General features: G+C 38.0%; 1 protein-coding gene across 1 annotated transcript in view; it reads right to left on the bottom strand.

The window, feature by feature from the left end:
- The window catches only part of LOC105051134 (protein BONZAI 1), a 74,135-nt gene that overhangs the window by 14,183 nt on the left and 38,458 nt on the right, over positions 1-21,494 (bottom strand). The window contains exons 3-6 of the mRNA XM_073243042.1: positions 15,613-16,104; positions 5,612-5,728; positions 5,054-5,472; positions 4,052-4,385 (exon numbers count right to left, since the gene is read on the bottom strand). Coding sequence (XP_073099143.1) covers positions 4,052-4,385; positions 5,054-5,472; positions 5,612-5,728; positions 15,613-16,104 — 1,362 coding nt within the window. The remainder of the gene's footprint in view (positions 1-4,051; positions 4,386-5,053; positions 5,473-5,611; positions 5,729-15,612; positions 16,105-21,494) is intronic.

Here is a 21,494-nt window from a genome sequence, read left to right as displayed (position 1 = left end):
AAGGACCAATACTTGTGAAGTCTTTGGATATATGAATCGGCCGTTTTAGATTATTGTTTGTGTGTCCACAACATATCATACGAGTGATACTTTGGTGCATCAATTCCTGAGTATCTCATGGTTATGAAAATTATTTGCCATGGTGGATCAGTTACAGTTAGAATAGGGAGATTCGGGCATCTTTGTGCAAACTCTGAACTAGTGACATGATAGGAGCCGGTTGATCGGGATAAAGGCTTCGTGACAATCTCTAATTGGTCGGTTCAATCATGTCGGTTGTAATCGATTCTAAGACTAATAACTTGCTAACAGAGTTCGGCTAAAGCAACTCTACTTGTACTAGAACTACTGTCAAAACTTCTATAATCTCCCTAGTAGTATTATTATATAATATTAGTATTATGATATAAACCTTGTCGAGGTCGACAAGCACTACCATCCTGTTTCTCTGCAGGCGTTTCATGGAAAACAGGAAGAAAAGAAATAAACAAACATGACTTCTTGTACGTGTGGGACAGGATCTTTTGTCCGATATAATAGCACGTTTAATCCACACACTTTCGGAGGTCCCCTCACCAATTACCACCAAGTCTACTTCGGTGGGTATTATCAGCAACATTTAATCAGCCGGATCTAGGAGGGCCCCAAAACTATTTGCTGGCAATTCAACGTCTAAGATGTATTTTTTTTTGATAAAAATATTTAATAAAAATAATAAAATCAATCCGATCCGATGGGTATGCATCCTATCCAAATTCAGTCAAATCTGAAAAATAGGGTTTGATCGAATTCGGATAAAATTCGAAAACTGTAGCACGATCATGGATAAGGTATGGATAGTACTGTTTTCTATCTGATCTGAACCTACAGGTATAGGTAATATCCGAATCCATATCTGAATCCATATCCGAATATATATATTTATAATTCTATTTTGATAATTCTGTTTTGGTTGATAATATGCATAAAATTATTTTGATTGTTTATATGTTCTATATGTTGAATTGTAATTATATATCTATATTTGATTTTTATAAATTTGGATTTATAAATTATGTTCCACGTTGAATTGATAATTCTATTTTGATTAATAATATACATAAAATTATTTTATTTATTTATTTTTTTAGATATGGGATGGGTATAGGACGGGTATGGGTTGGATATGGAAAAATGGATTACTCGTGGGTATCTCCGAATCTATTGAATATGGAGATGGATATCTCTTTTCTTATCCGATCGGATCTCGGATAAGATTTGGATATAGGGTATTAAGATCGAATTTGAGAATGGGTAGTACAATATCCAATCCAAACCCTATCCGTTGCCATCTCTAACATCTAAGGTGTAATCCTATTGGTTCGTTCTGAATAAAATGCTCAAGTAGAACCTTAAACATGATTTCAATAAATATAACAACTCAAATATAAATATTAAACCTTCAAAAATCATCTTTTATCAAAATGAAATATTCATCATCTCTTGACTTTTTTTTTTAAAAAAAATGAAATATATATTGTTACAATGGTTTTTATTAGCTATTTATTATAACAAACCAAAATCTTATCTAAGATCTTTTCAAAAATTGACCTATGGTCAACACCTATGATGCAATCTCTTTTAATCCATATAGATTATAGGCCGGATCTATTATAATACTATTTGCAATAATCCAGAAGCTCATCCACAGTCCGAAGATAATATTTAAATTTTTTGATCCTTCATAAGTATCCAAGATCTTTTTAGCGAATAATCGATGTGAAACTAAATATATCTGTATGAGTTCCCATATTTACAAATAAAAAGAAAAAAAGATCACAAAAATTATAATGTTATTCAATGATTTTATTATTTACAAGGCAAAATATTATCAATATGAACTAGCATAAATATTTTGAATAGAGGATGTTGTTTCAAACTGATGATATCAAAAATGCCACATCATATTTATATCTCTATTATGTAAGAACTGTTATTAATTTAGACATTCATCACACCAATGAACATGCAAATGCAGACGTAGGCAAGCACATGCGCATGGCCACGAATAGTCGAAGTAATAGAGGCCTCCAAAAACCATCATACCAACCTGTACTTGAGAGTTTGAAGTTTGAAATCTAATGGTGCTTAGAAAACATTCAGTTCTTCGGAGAGCTGGTAGGTCAACTAAAGCAGCGTGGAATCGAACCCACTTGAGTGAGTGGGAGTTGGTTTTTCTAACAAGGAAATTCCAGCGAAGGCTCACATTAGTGGTGTAGTTGCCTTGTGGGGTCCATTCATGCCTGAATAAAAGGAAACACGAGCTACGCCACTCCCACTGGCCCCCTCCTTGGTTCTGTTTCCAGGGATCTTCCTTGTCCTAATTGTTCTACAAAGACCGCAAGCTTCTTACCTTCTCTTCCACCTCTGCATCACTGCTTCCGTGCCAGACTATCCAACTATTTAATTCCCTTCACCCTTTAAGCGTCCCTCTTTTATTTGTTTATTTATTTATTTTGTTTTGGAAACTTTTTAAGCCTTCAGTTAAGATGAAGAATCGTGTCGGAATTCATGAATTGTCACAAGACCGTCAATGATGGCTCCAAATGATAGCTATCATGGTGTAGTCATCATGGTGTAAACAATAACCAAGTAATGGTCTCTGGAACCATCATCCGGTTACTACCATATCATAACTGATGTTATATGGCCAGGAAAGTTATCACTATATTATAACGGATGGTATATGGCAAGAATAATAGGCATAATCTCACCGTTGCATGGGAAGGAAATAAGAAATTAATCAAATGTTGATAGTTTACTGAAAAAGCATAGGCACCTATCCAGAACAATAGATACACGTAAAGAACTCTTATCAAGTGACTCCCTCACATGTTGATGTCTTGCTCTCTTGTAATGGATGGTAATAGCAAGCCACTTTTTCCAAGTTGACCATGAACTAATCTATTTGAGCTTACGCTGGGCTCTAGGTAGTAGGAACCATTCCAATGGTACCACTCCAAAGATTACGGTTCCATGTTACCCCCACGACGATCTTTTCACGCCCCGCTAATAAACTTAAAAGCATATATTGAAGAACTTGCAGGGTTGATGTCAACACAATTTATTGAACAGTCCAAAAAAAATATAACACTGCAAAAGATGTTCGAATGCAAACTGGCAAGAGAATAAAGCTGTCAAACATAAAGAGTACATCATACAATAAAGTTCTTTACAAGAAGATGATTGGTCGATGGATCCAATGACACAGAAATGATTAAAAGCTTTCAAGATGACAAATTCCCTGATGAAGTACCTAAACACAAATTTTTTGTCCCAAATTCTTCTTGTTATTGTCTGCAAATGCACATCGTATTATAGAGTCATCAACCAACATTAACTCATTAACCTACGACACTAAATAAATATACTTAAGGTTGTGTACAGACTAAAAGACTCATTATTCTGAAAAGACTGCGGGGCAGGAAACGTGACACTAAATATACTTAAGGTTGTGTACAGACTAAAAGACTCATTATTCTGAAAAGACTGCGGGGCAGGAAACGTTTCGCCCAATATACACTTTTAAATAACTTATTTGACAAATATTGTGGCAATGCCGCCATCCCCGATCGAACCCTAGACCTAGACCTCAGATACGGAAAGTATACCAACAAGCCAAGTTAACATCAGTCAGCATACTTGAAGGAACTAATTTTCAAGAAAACCAGTTTTATGTATCCGAAGCTGACAGCACAAACTAATTTTCAAGAAAACCAGTTTTATGTATCCGAAGCTGACAGCACAGGCATTCTTGAGGAAGCCAAAGTTAGAATCTAAACAGACATCAAGATCCAATGAGACATGAAATTATCATAAATTCAAGTGAATTTTACTGATAAAAGCTCTTCCAGAGTAGCTACTCATACCAGAACAATGATGCTACTGTTTGTTCTTAGTTTAAGGCTAGAAAACTTAATGATACAATGCTTCAACATGCAAAACATGCAAACCCAGGTATTCGCTTGGTAGTGCAGAGCAACAACATACAGACTGATGGTCTCAACAATCAGCGATATGTAGAAGCACCAGCGAATGAATAAAGAGATGAGACAGGCATGTTTGCCACATTAGCTCTACTAGCGACTGGCCTCTGAAGACTATCAGTATACGCTCGGTTTGGATCCTCATAGCTTGATGCCCAAAGGCTTGGTTGGGGGGGTACATCTACAGCAGCACGAGGGACACCACGCTCAGGGTAGTAAAGCTCACCTGCATGACCTGAAAGGGAAACCATCTCAGCTTCCCTCCCTCCAAGGGTTTGGTAGTCCCTGGCTGGTGGAGGAAGTGGATCCCTTGGTATCAACTCAGGTATGACCCTGTAACCGAGTCTGATGCAAAAGATGCTTGTAAGCATCATCCAACAAACAAACCGATATATTAACATAATCAGATAAAAAGGTGGAAGAGAATCTCATAATATAGGATTATATGACAATTTCCACCAAAGACTGACGTCACATACACTTTAGCAATGATGCTAAAGCCAGCTCAGTGTAAAATATGAATGAAACTATGAAAGCCTAACAATCCAAAGCCATAAATAATTAATTGACAAACATACCATGATGCAAATTTAATGCCTTCCAAGAACCAGCTGTACTAAAAGATAACCGTAACCCTTCATTTGGCCTTAAAATTTATTTGACGATCAGTATGATCAGGCAATAGATAAGTCTTGGTGCATAAGAATGGGATGAAAAGTGAGGATCAGGTCAACTCTCATGATTATCAGACTATTTGATGGTCTAATGCATTGCCATCCACAAAATGCACCTGGATGCATGAGATCCACAGCTATATGTGGAGCACACTGGCACAAATGACAATTCGCCATGCATCTCATGTACTTTGATGCACAATGTGTAGCTGGTACAACATCCAGCCATCAAATGGTCTGATGAATGTCTGACATATTCTCATCCCAGAAAGGTTACAGCCGAATCTGCTGCTACCCAAGTACAAATGTAAAGGATCATTCGGAGGGAACAGTGAGAAACAATAAAGTACATACCGCTCCGGTGGAATAGGATTTTCAGGATGGTAAGCTCGCAGAGTCTCCACTTGATATGGATCACGTGCAGGTACTGGATAATAAGGATCGTTTGAAAGTGCCGGATAATATGGATCATAATGAGGCAGAACAGTTGCAGGAACATATCGAGCTTCGATCCCAGGTAGTGCCCGTGCATAACGTGCATATGGATCATTTCCAGGAGGGGGTGCTTGTTGAATGTACCGGGACTGTGGAACATGTGCCACAGTTCTATAAGCATCCTCCAGAGGGGCCAAATTAACAGCAGGAGGTGGGGGCTGCCGATCCTCAACAAACCGGGCAGGAGGTGGGGGCTGCCGATCCTCAGCATAGTGGGAAGGAGGTGCTTCTTGAGGTGGTAGATCGATGGGACGGAACAATGCCATCAATTTACGGACCTGCACTCCATCTCAAACAGTAAAAATTTGGGTAGCAAGATGACAAAACCTTAAATTTAATAGCTGAATTGCTTTAAAATATGATATGAGTGATGCTGATTTTTCTTTAATAGCCACAGGATACAGAATCTCAACTTGCCTGTTTTGAATTGAGCTCTGGCGTAAACTTGCCCTTGGAGTTGTAGTTTTCTTGCATAGCACGTTTGAAAATAGTTTCAGGTAGAGGTAAACAATCCTTATCGATCTTGAATTTCACCTGCGCAAGTAAACTTGTGTAATTTCCATTTTCTTATTAAACAATAGATCGAATGTTCTTGTTACATTGAGAAGCAGTCGACAATCTAAAAGTTTAGCAGATCGTCCATAAAGTTGACCCATAAAGACAACTTGTTAAATAAGGCAAGATTCTAAATCCCATGAGATGGGGCCGTCCCAATTTTCCTATGAAACAGAAAGCGCCGCCATCCTGCCTCATCCTAACATTGGAGATAAGGGATATCCCAAGTCATGCCGATCAGAATGCTACCCCATCTCGATGTCCCGTGGAATGCCCCAATGGGACTTGAATCCTTGAATAAGGATAAGGTGAGAACCTTCAATCACAAACCAACCAGCCGATCTTTTCTTTTATTCCTTTTTTTAGCAACCTTCACTAAGAAAATGGAAGAAGTACAAACACCGATAAAGGATACCGATCAAACATGGCACATGCACCTCCACCCCGCCCCCCGAAACACACACAGATAGAGAGAGAGAGAGGAAGTCTACAGAAGGAATGACAAAACAATAGATATGAATAGGACCACACAACCCGAGCTTGGAAGGCTGAGAATATTGATTTGTAGTTGGGGCCTATTTGGCTGACTGAGCCCAAAATCTCATAGATATTGTAAGGCTGGGCCAATACAACCACCAAAATAAGGCCTAGCCCAATGCAGCAGACCAGCCCAGCACAGTAGTTCCTTGGCTATTTATCAAAAACAGGCTAAGCCCAGCCCCATTTAGGTGCTTATATTGGCCCAAACCAACGTTCCTATGGGTCTTTGGGCCCAATCATCCAAACAGATCCTTGGATGCCTCACTAGTCTAATCCTTACCTTCACCAACACTTCCCGTAAATTTTTCTTGATACCAGCAAAAAAACTATCTGATTCCTCTCTAACCAAGATGACTAACAAATAATAGCTGTTAAAGCAAACCAATTTAATTTTGTCTTTTTTGATATTGACATCCAACCAGTGCTTCCAGAGTTGAGATTAGAAGGGAGTTATTGAACTTCAAGACCCCTTAAAAACTTCCAGATCCTTTGAGAAAATTGACACAACAAATAGGTGATCAATAGTTTCATCAAATAAAGCTGCAGAGAACACAAGCTCGAGGTGTAGACCAATTAATCTTTCTTAAATTCTTAGAAGTTAGAACCCTTCATTTAACAGCATAAAAACTTTAACCATTTTTCAAGTAGTACTCCAAATTTGCTTTGCATGCCTATACTTAGTCCCACCAAAATTTAACATCTCATTGCAGCTGTTCACTGATAACTTGTTGGAACTATTCCACCTCCACTGCAATTGATACGGCCCTCTTCATGACTGAACAATACTTAAGTCTTCAATAAGTTCCACCAACTCCCTTTTCAATCTATTCATCATTTGATTTGATAACTCCGAATTCTAATTAAGTTGACTACGGATATGTTGAAGTCAGCTAATAAAAGCAACATTCCTTGCAAATAAATGACAGTGTAGGAAATGTATCCTTAGGAGCACCATTAACCAACCAATTATCGTGCCATAATTTTACAGCTCAGCCATCTTTAACCCTGAAATATGTGGCAGAACCTATGTTATATGTGCTCTGTTCGTGTCAAGTACGGGTGTGTGTCTAAGTATCAAATCCTTTGAATATCTTAAAATATCCTCTTATGGAGCCAAGTTTCATACTAATATCCATGTTTAAGGCTCGGGTGTGGGTACTTTTGGCTATGCTGAAGTGTTCCAGTAGCAATGCCTAGGACCAACTAGCATTTCTAGTACTTAAAAGAATTGAGAGCCCAAACATAGCAAAATAGATGTTCACAAGGAGGAAATACTCAAAATTAAATGGCAATAACTATGAATGTTCTGCTCATAAAGAGAGTTCCATCCAAACAAATCAAATATGATACATATTTTATAGCATGCTACATGGTCCACTCCATAGTTGACATGCTTCCTATGACTACTTTGTCAACCTATCATCAACAACCCGCTGTGTGCATCCAAGCTTGCAACCAACATCGATGGTGTGAAGAATGATTCTTGGGAAACAAATAGCATAAAAGATAGACCCAAACAGGAATGCTTTGGTAATAAAAATTCATAAAGCTAATCCCCACTAGCTGGGACAATGCTTGTTGGTTATGGCTATGGTTAAATGGTTATGTCATGATACATTATTAGCTCCAAGGTTACAGTTAGTATCAATCACAAAGAGAAATGGAAATTATTCCCACATTGGCTGCTCCATCCTTCTAAATCCCTTCTTTAGGACTTCCATCGACTGGGAACACAAGAAAGCCATGAACAAGAATACAGAAAAATGGCTTTTCTTATGTAACACCTATCTAGCTGGAAGAATCCATGGAAGTTATGGGTTGCTAGTCAAATAAATGTCCAACATTTGGAGCATTGTTGATAAGATCTTAGAATCCACAGTATGGATCTTAGAATATGATGAATCATTGCGAAGCCGCTTCCAGACCACAATATTTGACATCCATGAGATAGGAGTGGAGGAAAGTGGATCAAAATAGCCCTCAACAATTTGAATCCCTTTCTGTAGAACAGAAATACATCATAAAATCTTTGGATCATAAAATCCAACCTAGTCAATGCTTTCTTCTTTTTTTTTTTTTTCTTGAGAAGAAAGTTGATCATGTTATATGCATATTAAATCCAACAGAAAGTCCATTTCATATTATTCGACAATATCACATGTAGAAATACTTATATCTGATAGGCTCGAGCAGATAAAATTGCGAAGTTGTGGGCGTTTTAAACTTTTAACAAGTAAAGAAAGAGAAGATGTGGAGTTTTTGCTTTTTTAATGTTTTATTTTGATGTTCACTACCTTATCGGCATTATTTTTTTTAGTTCTCTTAGTACATAGGTTGCATGGTGTCAATTTCCCATAATTTCTTTTCTTCTTGAGTTGGAGGGCATTGATGATACATAAAACTGCTGATGGACTGAAGCCCCTGAAAAGACCCTTATTATAGTACAAAGACTCATGCTAACAAATAAACAAAGACACAATCATTCATGATAAAGATATTTTTTAACAAACAAAATACAAAATTCTATAACTACATGCATCTAATTAAATATCACTTAACCTTAAAAACACATTTAAAGGATCACTACTTCAATGTACGCAGGAATTCTACTAAAACACTGTGAATAAAAGAGTCGAACACGGTAGGCACTAAAAACCTTAGTAATTGCCAAATGCAAGGAATTTCGAAACTACTGAAAATACAGTATGCCTTTTGTACTATACTTATATGCAATAGTAATTTCAACCAATAAAAACTATATAAATAAAGAACTTATATACATCACAAAATAAACTAAATGTTCTACAATAAGTTCACTTGGCTTCTTTTTTCTTGCAAGACTTATCTCTTGAATTATTTATTACCAAAAACTCCAAAACTTGGAGTCAGACTCCACATGTCAACTGAAGTTCATTTTTCAAACCTACCTATGACTCAAATGCATATTGCATCTCTCTAATTTTTTTCCTTTTTCGAGAATTAGGATGGGAGAAATTATGGTGAGGGGAGGGCTCGAACCCCAGTCCTTAGTACCACCACCCAACAACTTTGCCAATGTGAATCTCTCTCTCGAAAGTTGTTATTTTTGCTGTAGATGAAAAAAGTAACTTATAGCACCAAGAATTACATAATGATTACCATAATGAATATATTTGAAAAAAAAAATTGTTAGCACACATAAAAGAGTCTATAATGGCCCAAGGTACATAAATTCTCCATCATTGACATCCTTACACTCCCACCCCACAAACATATCTTTCCCATTTCCTCCACATCTAACCCCATCCATGCTTAAACCTGCCAAATCTGACTTGCAAATCCATCAGAAGAATCAATCTCGTAAGAATAGTCCAACCCCCTCTAGCTAACCATAACCCCCTATCTTGCTATTCTACAAACACAATCTTATCTTGTGACCCAGACGTCTTAGCTGGTATAAACCCTGATTTGAAGAATCAGACCTGAAAAGTCAAAAAATTGGATTGATTGCACTTGACCCTGTTAATTTTGACATTGCCGCGCTAGAATAGCCATAACTTTCTCATCCAGTGTCAGAATCGCTATTATGACCTCATTTTGGAAAGCTCTTTTCGTGTTCTACAGACCTGACGCTTTGTCGTCCTGTCCGATTTCGGATCCAGATTCTATTGTTTGATAGATCAACAGGAGCTTGAAAGAATCCTAGTTGAATTGAGAGTTTTAATCTTTATGTTAAGCTTTTTTCTATTTTACCTCAAATTCTTTTTGCTATTAGCTTAGAACTTTTACTCTATAAATATGGCCCTTTTGACCATCATTGTAATCAGTTTAATTTATTTCGTGATTATTGAATCAAAACTCCAAAGAAGAGAGTTTCTTATTCTTTTGCTATTTTCTTGTTTCGTGCATCTCCTTTCTCTCTATTGAAATATGGCCTAAGCTGTGTCAGTTGGTATCAGATCTCAAGCGATCTTTAAGCGGAGATTCTTCCCTACAGTCCAAATGACGGATGGTGGTCGCAAGAAGTACCAACTTATAAATTTGACGATAGCAGCTCATGATGAAATCACATAGTGAGAACAGAATCTGATAATAGAGCGCAAAGATTTGAGGAGACAGGTGACGGAATTGACTGCGCATCTTACGCAGTTGGAAACCCGAAAGGCAAGATTTGAGACGAATCCAGAAGACCACAAATCTGATGGAGAGGCTTCAGGTTTTGAAAATCCCTTCTACAGGAGTATTCCCATCTACCGACGAGAAGGTCATGGCGATTCTTTTGAGCGATCAACCCGCTAGTTCGATTCCATCAGAATAAATTTGTCTGAATATTCAGATAGTCTACAAATAGAAGTGTTCCTCAATTGGCTGGATCAGATTGAATGTATCTTCGAGTATAAGATCTTAGATGATAAGAAAGTGAAGCTTGTCGCATTGAAATTGATGAGTCAGACTTCTGCCTAGTGGTAACAGCTGAAGAAAACCAGAAAATATAGAGACAAACTAAAGATCCAAGACTGAAACAAGATGAAGAAGGCGTCAAGAGAGCAATTTTTGCCTTTTAACTACACAATCCTTTTACCAACGCCTGCAAAATCTCCTACAAGGACCTAGATTCGTGGATGAATACACGAAGGAGTTCTACCAATTGATCCCCAGAAACGATCTAATGGAGAGCGAAGAGTAGATGGTCGTGAGGTAACTTGGTAGATTACCACAGCAAATTCAAGATGCCTTGAGGCTCCACTCCCCGTGGACTGTCAAGGATGCCTGCCACCGTGCTATAGTCTCTAAGTAAGTACGACAAAGGCCAATGCCCAGGCCTAATCCTCCCCTGCAAAGCAACCAAGCACCAAAACATCAGGGAGACATACAGCGCAACCCAATTTCTACCCCTCCTAATTGTAACACTATTGATGCGATGTCCTTAAAGCCAGATTCGACTGGCTCTACACTATGATGCTACAACTGTGGCGAGATCGAGCACATACGAAACAAGTGCAAGAAGACTGTTGGACGGCTCGAAAAGCACTTGCTGATAGAAGAACTACCTGACGAGGATCAAGAGCCTATCTATGATAGAGGAGAAGAAGAGGATGATTCTCTGTTGTTTGAAGATCGAGGACTAACTCAAGTTGTTCGAAAGAGTCTACTTGCTCTCAAAAAAAAGACTGCAGAACGATCAATATCTTTCACACCCACTGCATCATTAAAAAAAAATATGTAAGATCATCATCGATAGAGGTTGCTGCGAGAACATCATCTCTCAAGAGGTCGTTTCTAAGCTGAATCTAACCACCGAAAAGCATCCTCATCTGCACAAGCTTTCATGGTTCTGAAAAGGGAGCGAGATGGTCATCGATGGTTGTTGCCTTGTGTTGTTTTCAATCCGACAAAAGTACTTCGACAAAGTATGGTGTGATGTTATTGCCATAGATGTCTATCATCTACTTTTAGAAAGATCATAGCAATATGAACGCAGCATCACTTATAATGGTCATTGAAATACTTACATGTTCTGAAAGGACCGTCAAAAGATTGCTCTGATGCCGATGAAAAAGGAGGATCTACCTAAGCCGAATCCAAAGACCAGCATCAACCTTCTGACGGATTTTTCTTACTTGAAGAAAGCAATGGAGACTCCTAACTTGAGGATGAGTTCTTTTCAGTCTGGAGAGTATGACGTAAACATCTTAGCTGGTACAAGCCGTGATTTAAAGAATCGGATCCAAAAGATCAAGAAATCTTGCTAATTGCACTTAATCCTGTCAATTGACACTACCGCACTAAAACAAGAACAACCTTAACTTTCTCATCCGATGTCAGAATCGCTATTATGACCCCATTTCAGAAAGCTCTTTTCGTGCTCTATACACCTAATGCTTTACCGTCATGTCTGATTTCGAGATCAGATTCTATTGTTTGACAGATCAATGAGAGTGAAAAAATTGTAATCGAATTGAAAGTTTTAATCCTTATATTAATCTTTCCTATTTTGTTTTAAATTTCTTTTGCTATTAAGTTAGAACTTTTACTCTATAAATACGATCCTTTTGGCCATCATTATAATCAGTTTAGTTTGTTTTGTGATTATTGAATCAAAACTCCAAAGAAGAGAGTTTCTTCTTCTTTTGTTATTTTCTTGTTTCGTGCGTCTTCTTTCTCTCTCCATCGAAACATGGCCTAGGCTATGTCATCTTACCACATCCTACTCCTATGACAATCCAAATAGAGTATAAAGTTTTCCATTCCAAGATTTAAAATACTAACTTTTACCACTTAGCCCATTGGGCATCCATCATAACATTTTGGTTCAATTTAAGCATGGAGAATGAGATCGGTCTATAAATTAGTATTGGGTGTTGCTAACTTCATTATTTCCATCAACTTACTACGTCTCATTTGATATTCTAGCTACATTTGCTGGATTGTAGTTAACATTTTACATTTATCTTTTTGATTATTATTCATTATTAGTTTATTATTGTTTGGCCACATGCACCCACCTAGCACTAGATGTCAGTCAGCCTTAGCCGCTTGACTATCACCTATTAATATTTAAGTTTTTGTAGTTCCATTGGGGGCAAAACTAAGATATATCGAGATATCAATTATCGCAATCCAAAACGCAAAAAAACTTTAGATAGATCCAAGGTCACTTGTAATCATAATGATACTAAGAAGCACCCTTACCAAAAAAATGATACAAAGGACCACCACATCAAGAAACCAAATAAAATAATAGACACAACATTAACTTTCCTATCAAATAATAACCAAATATTTGATAATTAAATTTTTTGCTTCTTATATACTTTGCCCTCCTTTCTGTTTTGCTCTTAGGACTAGCATGCTAAGATGATTTCTTGTCCCTTTTTCCACATGAAATATTAATGCCTTGTAACTGAGGTTTTTCACATGAAAAAGGGGGAAAAAACAAAAGATGTGGAATCTTGTGTAAGCATATGATCATTTTGGATAAAATAGTTGCTACTTTTGCCATCATTTTTTTCATATGTCAATTATACAATACTCAATTGCACATAATTGCCTCAAGAGTACTTGGCAAATGATTTTAAACTTATCAACCAACAAACAAGATGCCCTCCAAATCTCTCCTTTCCCCTCCACTTGATGATCCAATATATCCAATCCAACAATTGCCTACCCAACAATACCATAATGTCCCACTAGTTCTACACTATTCAGATAAGGGAAAGGTAACCAAGACACCCCCAAAAATCATGACTCTTTATGGACCGCGATGTCTCAACTGTCCTAGTTGTTATAGACAAACTAGGATGGCTGCATCCCAACATGTGGGTTGGACCAGCATCCCTAGGGACATGTTTGGTTGGGGGAGTTAGATCCTAGAATGGGAATGAGTAACTTTCATTTCAATTGTTTGGTTGGAAGGAATCCCATTACAATTCCAGAAAAAAATGAGAATGCCCCAATACCCCCGATCCAATCCCTACTCTCCCCTAATGTTCAAATCTTATTCTGATTCCGATCATGAGCCAAACATATTAGGAGATATGCCTATTCCAATCCATTCCAATTTCAATTCTAGACACGAACCAAACACGCCCGTCACCTTCCTCAAGTGTTATTATTATATAAAAAGTAAATGATCAATAAGCTCAAACAAATTAAATTATGTGGAACAATCTCTCATTGTTGGAGGATATTTTAGTGGAGCTCAAGCTGATCTACCACCAATCTTGATGCAAATAATTAATTTTGAATTTGTTTAAAGAAAAATAAGATAAATTCTTTTAAAACTAATTATTATCTAATTGGCTCTAGATTTTCTCAATAATTGCAAAGTCTAAATTTAATCTTTAGAAGATGATCCTTATGGTTTAAAGGCAAAACAAATTAAATCTTCATAGCACATGCAAATTCTAAGTTTAATATTCAAAAGTTGGTCTAAAACTAGAATGTATATAGAATGTAGCTTCATTTGACTGCAAGACCAACACTATAGAAGATTTTTTTCCCATCAAAAAATCAGAATAATTCACAAAGTTCAAGCATTAGGCCCAAAATTCAAAAGACCAACCAATTCACTTAGGTGGTGATGACTTGGGGACTGATGGGAAGAGGCAAGTTCCAATGATTGTATTTAATCAAATATTGAAAAATCCTCTACAAGTGACAGCAAATATTTGATAATCATGCCCCCCATTCAGCCAAACTATCCATTGACTAATTATTATTATCACAAGCTAACAAAAAAGCCTAAATATTCAAACTGGCATTCAAAAAGAAAATCCTTAAAATATCAATGCATGGTAGTTTAAGCAATTTATCTAAACTTAAACTAACACCAAAGTATAGAAACCATAATAAAAAGCAATAGTCCCATGAAGTCAACTAACCAATTCTCCTAGACTTGCAACTAATTCTTGAAGTGCGATCCTAGTAGATCAGCTTGCCAACTTTTAAATACATGATCAAACATGAAAATCACTCAAACACATGAAGAACAGCATCTAATGCATTCTTATACATATGCTACCTCTGTAAGATACAAGCCTTTCGGACCTATGCATCAATTGAAATGTGAAATTATCGGCACACTACATTCCTCAAATAGTATAATATGATCGGGGTATATTTGAGTCTTGTTTGTTATTTAAGCATCTAAACATCATTCCATTCAACCTTATGGATCTAAACAGGCATGATTTGTGATGTCAAAATTTCAATTGATGCAAGTATTAAATCCTATGACCATGGCACATCACTTGCTTGTCCAAATGATAAAAAATAAGATTACTCTAGGAATGAAATGGGAAGCTGACTGGACCAGCAGCAATCACAGTTCAATCAAAATTAAGCTACAACAAGATATTACATATACAAACTTAAAAGCCACCAGCAACCACAACATTTAAGACCATGGTTTCCATAAGCTCCTAAAATCTTATCTTTATGCATTACCATAAACCAATGCTCAACCAAACCACGTTAACCTGCATTTCTTCAAGGTAAGGAAATAACCAAAGGTAGAAGCAGTTAAGATATCTGTCATGATTCAAACCAAAAACCTATTTTTTTCCCCTTTTAAAATTTAAATAAAGATCATGCTACAATCAACAGTGTAACATAACAAGCAATAGTCAATTCACATAAAAGAAACCTAACAAGGAAACGTTTATGGATTTCAAGCCACATAACTCTCTCTCTCCCCCCCCCCCCCCCCCTCTCGCTCTGTCTGTGTGTGTTCCCCTGAAGCCCAAATAGTTCGTGAGCAAAATGCTGCCTTTAACAATGTACAATAACAGGCGATAGTCATTTTTTTTAGACACGAAAGAGGAAAATCAAAACATGATTACCTGTGCTGGGAATCCCCCTCTAAAAGCTTGTGGCTCGAGGTTCATCCCTCCTTTGGTGGTTGCCTTGTAGACCCCGTAGAGAAGCTTGAGGTCGAAATCGTAGAGGAATAGTCTTGTTCCTGGCTGGATCTTCTCTACCAACTCTATCTTCCCCTTGGGCAACCCGAACACCCTGTAACTGTAGCACTCCGGCTTTGTCTTTCCGCTGCACATGAAGATGAAACCCGACCGTCTTTCTTCATTCTCCTTCCTCTTCTGCCCCTCGGGCTTCTTCTTCTCCTCAGACTTCTTCTTGTCCTCAGCCTTCACATTCTCAGCTGCCGGTGCGGCGGTCGAGGTCGAGGCCACGGCCCCGGCATCAGCCAAATCAGTCGCAACAGTACCCTTGATCTTTTTCCCTTTGTTTTTTTTCTTAATCTTTTTCGAAGGGGCAGTGGAGGCAGCCGCCGACCCTTTGTTCTTCAGCTTATCCGGTTTCGCCATGGCCGCAAGCTGAGGAAATTCGAATCCAAGACGAAACCAAATCAACAACGATGGAACATCTGGATTCGAACAAAAAAAAACCAAAAAAAACTGCGCTCGGAAACCCTAATCGGAACGGCGGAATACGCGAATCCGAATAGAAACCAAAACCCGAAAGCTAGAATTAAAGCCAGAGAGAGCTAGATGAGAAGAGAGACGAGATTGTACCTGACGATCGGCGTCAAATGACGGCCGGAAGAAGGGATGAAATGGGGATCGAAGGCGGAGAGAAGAACTTAAATAGGAGAGAGGGACGGCTAGGATGAGAAAGAAAGGGAACCGTGGCTCCGGATGGTGGCCACCTGTCAAGCTCGGCACCGGCCCGGTCTCTTCCGTCCTCGAACCGGCCAACCGAACCGCGGATAGAGCCGGGGACTCTCTTTGGTAGGGAAATGAGAATGGACACCCTTATCACATCCACGATTTCGTCCAAATACCCTTTTTTTTATTCTTATTTACAAAGCAAAGCAAATAATATTAATTTAATTTATAAAAAGAATATTAGATACTTGAGATTTTTTTTTAATTTTTAAAATAAAAAAATAAATTTTAAGAGAATAATTATTCATCTTTATTATTTCATATTTCTTATTTCTGTGTAATTGAAAATATGTTATTTCATCAAAAATAAAATATAATTAATACTTCATTATTTCATATACCTAGAATAAAATACAATTAATGCTCATTAAAAATCTAGAATAAGCTATTCCATGATCCACCATGAAATAACTAAATCAGGATAAATAAGAATGAGAGAGGATTGATTGAAATTACTAAATTAGAGTGGCCCACCATGCCTTTTTCACCTGTTGGAGAGAATAAGATAGAATAAGCCCTTATTCCATCCAAAATTGGAATATTCAAACACTACCTTAAGGATTGGATTTGGCAATTATATCCGACCCAGATGGATCCCAATCCAATCTGGCCCTAATGGATTGGGTTGGTCAATGTGTTGATCGGATTTTGATCCGACTAAATTCGAATCCGATAAATTTGTCTCGGATCAGATCGAATTCAGATAGTAGCCGCACCAACCTATTATCCGATGCAAACCTGACTCAATCTTATGTACATATATTGTTCAAATATGGATTAGTTGTATAAAATATGAACTTTATGTACATATATTGTTCATCTCATTTAAGTGGGACAGATACTCGACCAAATAATCTGATGCCCCATCGGATAGGATATGGATAAAAAAAATTTTGACCCGTCGGATCATGGATCAGATTCGGATCAAAATATCGAGATATCGGATCAGATTTGGATCTATCCAAACTCGCATCCGATCCGATCTACTGCCAAACCTACTAAAGGTTCGTCAACAGACCATGAACAAGCTGCTATAGTATATGTTTGATAATGAGACGAAACAACACTTCCTTTTTTTTATTCCGTCCATTGCTAATTTCCTCTCTGTTCAAATGGAGTGCGACCACCTATATCCCCTGCGGCTTCTCCCCGCCATGTCCACCACCACCACCATCGCCATGGGGCACGCAAGCCCATTTCCACCCTCCTTGGCTGGTGAAAAATTATTGCCTACACCACAACATATGAAGCCAAACTCGCTGGTTTAATAGACTCCATTCATCAAGTATACATTTCCGAATCAATGATCATGATTGATTGCATGATACATCTAGACAATAATTTCTCTTGATCGATGCCATCCAAAATTGGTTATCCTACAGCAACCTTAGATCCTCCAACACGTGCAAGTGATAGAGCTTTGATGTTTCAGCTGAAAAAAAACCATGAATAGAGTTCATTGCCTGGGCCTGGCCAAGTGATGGATCATGTCTTGGATGATTGAACTAGGGCGAGTTATGGTTTCAGGTTAGGACAGTGATGCCGATGCTATGTGGAGAAGCAAGAGCTTGGCAAGGCTGTGGATTAAGACCAAAAAAGCAGCAACGGAGAGGGCGACGGTGAGGAAGTTAAGGAAGATGAGAGAAGCAACTTCCACCTCGATTGTAGGTCTGGATGATGATGACTTTGAGAAAAGGCGCCAATATCGAAGGAAAGTACCATGCAAACCATGGGAAATGACATTATCCATCAAAAAATGAAACCATGGGAAATGACGCCACCATAGGCCATGGTAAGGTGACCAATTGCCTACCGCATCAAGTTGATCTTGATGCCCATAATGACTTTGAAGGAGATGATGCCCGCATGCTCACCACCGCTTCCAACCCCAATATGTACAAACTCTTTATCCGGCCGTCACCATCGAACCCGACAAGAAGTCATATGGATAAATTTATAATCTAAAACCATTAGAGGATACAGAATTCGGAGGTGGATAGATAAGAAAGAACAGGGAGTAAATTAAACATACCTCATGGATTCATTTAACTTTATTCCACTCATCCTTGATTTGCTCCCCATTGCTAAGTTTTTGAAGACAAACCAACCCTGAAGGTAAAAGAAGTCTCGTTGTTTGTTGCCCAGGTGTTTTGTAAGAGACTGATTCCATATTAGCTTACAAGTACCAACAATGGTGGCCAGGAGGAATGGAGGACGACAGACGAGAGAGAAGGATTTTAGTCAGCGGACCCATGTACTTAAACATAGAATAGTCTTTTTTCATCTCTAGTTATGTTAATCAAGAATTGCAGTTTATTGGAATTATGGAATGTTAACGGACGGGATTTCTACAATTTATATCGGTACCATCTAAATTGATTTAGAAATAAGGAAAAGGAGAGGTGTCACATATAATTTTCACAAATCTTGGACTAAATAAGCATGGATGGTGCAAACGCTAATCAATCAAAATTTTATGAATTGTCATTGCTACACCATACGCTACAAAATCTATGGGCTGCTCAAATTCTGATTATTAAAATGGAATATATCAACTAGCATGATTGAGATTTGTATTCAGAAATGTGGATCAGGGACAACACGGGGACGCATGACCAATAATGAAAAGAACAAAGCAGTTGTCAAAGTGCTTGATCCCTATGTGTCGGCTCCGAGGGCTCAGCTGATCTTGCACCTGTTTTTTTTGCAAATAACTGCATGTTGGCTGGTCAGACAACTATTCAGAATGCGACTGGATTGAGAATGATTCGAAAGGAGTACTATGAGGCATCCGATCAAAAGATGAACCTCTCCAAATCTATTGTGATTTTCAGCCCCAAGACACCAGCCCGAATTCGGCACGTGATCAGAGAGTCTAGGGATTGAGGAGCACGATAAAACCTTACAGTATCTGAGTGTTCCTATTATTGGCCATACTCTGAGGAGAGGAGACTATGGTGGAGAGGAGACAACGATCCAAAAGCGGCTGGAGGGATGGTAAGCTCATGCCTTTTCTATGATAGGGAATCACTCTGGTGAGATTTATTCTTAACTCCATATCGATTTATCTTACTTTCAAATTCAATGTTGCCCAAGACTATGATGGGCAAATTGAAGCATCCCTTCCAAACCTTCTCAACATGCAACTAAATTTCTTCTAGACCCAAGGAGCCTATGGAATACGATGACGAGGGCCAAATATGGGACTTGGACTAAGGGCGAGGAGATTCAGCCTGGCCAAGGTGCATCCTTCGTGGAGGGATATCTATGCACATGCTTTAGAGGTCATTACTTAGACGTGATGGCTGATAGGTGATGGTCAACCTTTGCGGCTCCTGCACGATCAATGGATTGACGAGCTTCCATTTAGCCGATGGCTGACATTCATTAGTCATGAGATGATGGAGCCATGACGATGAGCGACCTCTACGGTGCAGATGACGATGGATGGATCCAGCGGTGGTGGCTCATCTTTTCGGAGAATAGTTGGAAGAGCGAGTATTGGCCCTCCTTGTCCGGATGTCAGGGTTTGAATGCACTCTTACTCTTCGAGAATGATGATGGTATTGGATGTATGTCCTAGAAGCCAATTCGACAGACACATTGTATCATTCTAAGGAATAAATTTTGTATTTAAAATATTGATTTGATCAATAAAAAGATAAGTTTTATTTTCATTCAAGTGTGATATGTTCTTGAATCGTCCATAAAATTAATACTTACGATACATATTTTTAAAATATTGAGAATTAAAAATATATATAATATATAATTAATTTTTAAATTACTCTCGATCATAGTATCATCATGAGGACAGTGATCGATTCAAATAGATCGACACACAAATCGCTTCATTCAAGGTAGATGAGTCTCTAGTCTATAATGTAAAGACATTGAGCGATAAGTATGGTAGTTGTTAGAGAACTAGTACTAAGCGTGATCATACGAGAGATCACGTAGATTTCTACTCAATCATCAGTGATCATCTCGATGCTATAGTTGTATGAATGATCTTTTGACCTGCGATGGTACGATTGCTCACAGTGAGACTGCTGAAGTTTAACCGCACAAAAATATAACCTGTTTGAGTCTTTGTAAGTGTGTTGGCGACAGTTGATCCACTATAGAAGTAGGATGCGCATCTAGATGGAATCTATCGATCTTGATAGAAAAGAGTGATCCTATGAAATTTGAGAAGCTGAGTCCATAAGTCTGTGGCCACAGCTGTATCATTGATGGAAAAGAGTTTCTATGAGAATCATAATTGGACTTGAGCTAATCGAATATATCATATGACTGACGATGAGATTGGACGATTTATTCATGACCTGCCATCAAGTCGGGATTCACGATAGAGGGACTGAATCACATGAGAACTACACCTTGAGGTTCTTTTTTGATTTTGCTGGATTACCACTACATACTGCTAAGTATCATCTGTGGATTGTGAGAACTTACTAAGATTATTCAAGATCGACAATCCTTGTTGAGTTAGAGTGAAATTGTTTCAATCCATTGAAAAGAGTTTCAGTAATACTATGATAGAGATTATGGTATATCTTGTTACCACACAGAATTGAACCTATAAGATCACACAATAAAGGGATTAGACCTGAATAAAGCAATTGGACTTATGAAGTTTCAATTGGGTTAGAAAAAATCTTATTGGATTCAGAATAACCTTACCAGCACAAGGTTGAACCAAATTTTCTCTTTAAACTTGAATTACTTATTTGATAAGAATAATTCAAGTTAATTACCTGCTAAGAACCTAAAAAAATTAGATTCATTGGACTCCAAATATTGGGTGCCCAGAGTTTTGGATCATATATATTAGGAACCCTTAATTAATTCCTTGATTGAATTTCATAGGGCGCCACTTGATTTGATTAAGTATGGACGTGCCCACTTGAGAGATGGTGTGAAGGACAAGGGAGGGGTGCCTCACCTCCTCTGGTTGGCGTGTGAGAGAATGCCCTAAAGGGTGCCAATCCTTGGTTCACTTAGGTATGGTCAAAGGTGTGGATTACAAGGAGTCC

Source organism: Elaeis guineensis, chromosome 9 (genome assembly GCF_000442705.2).
Source record: "Elaeis guineensis isolate ETL-2024a chromosome 9, EG11, whole genome shotgun sequence".
Classification (NCBI taxonomy): Eukaryota; Viridiplantae; Streptophyta; class Magnoliopsida; order Arecales; family Arecaceae; genus Elaeis; species Elaeis guineensis.
Note: the sequence above shows the minus strand (reverse complement) of the source record. Positions and strands in the feature narration are given on the sequence as shown.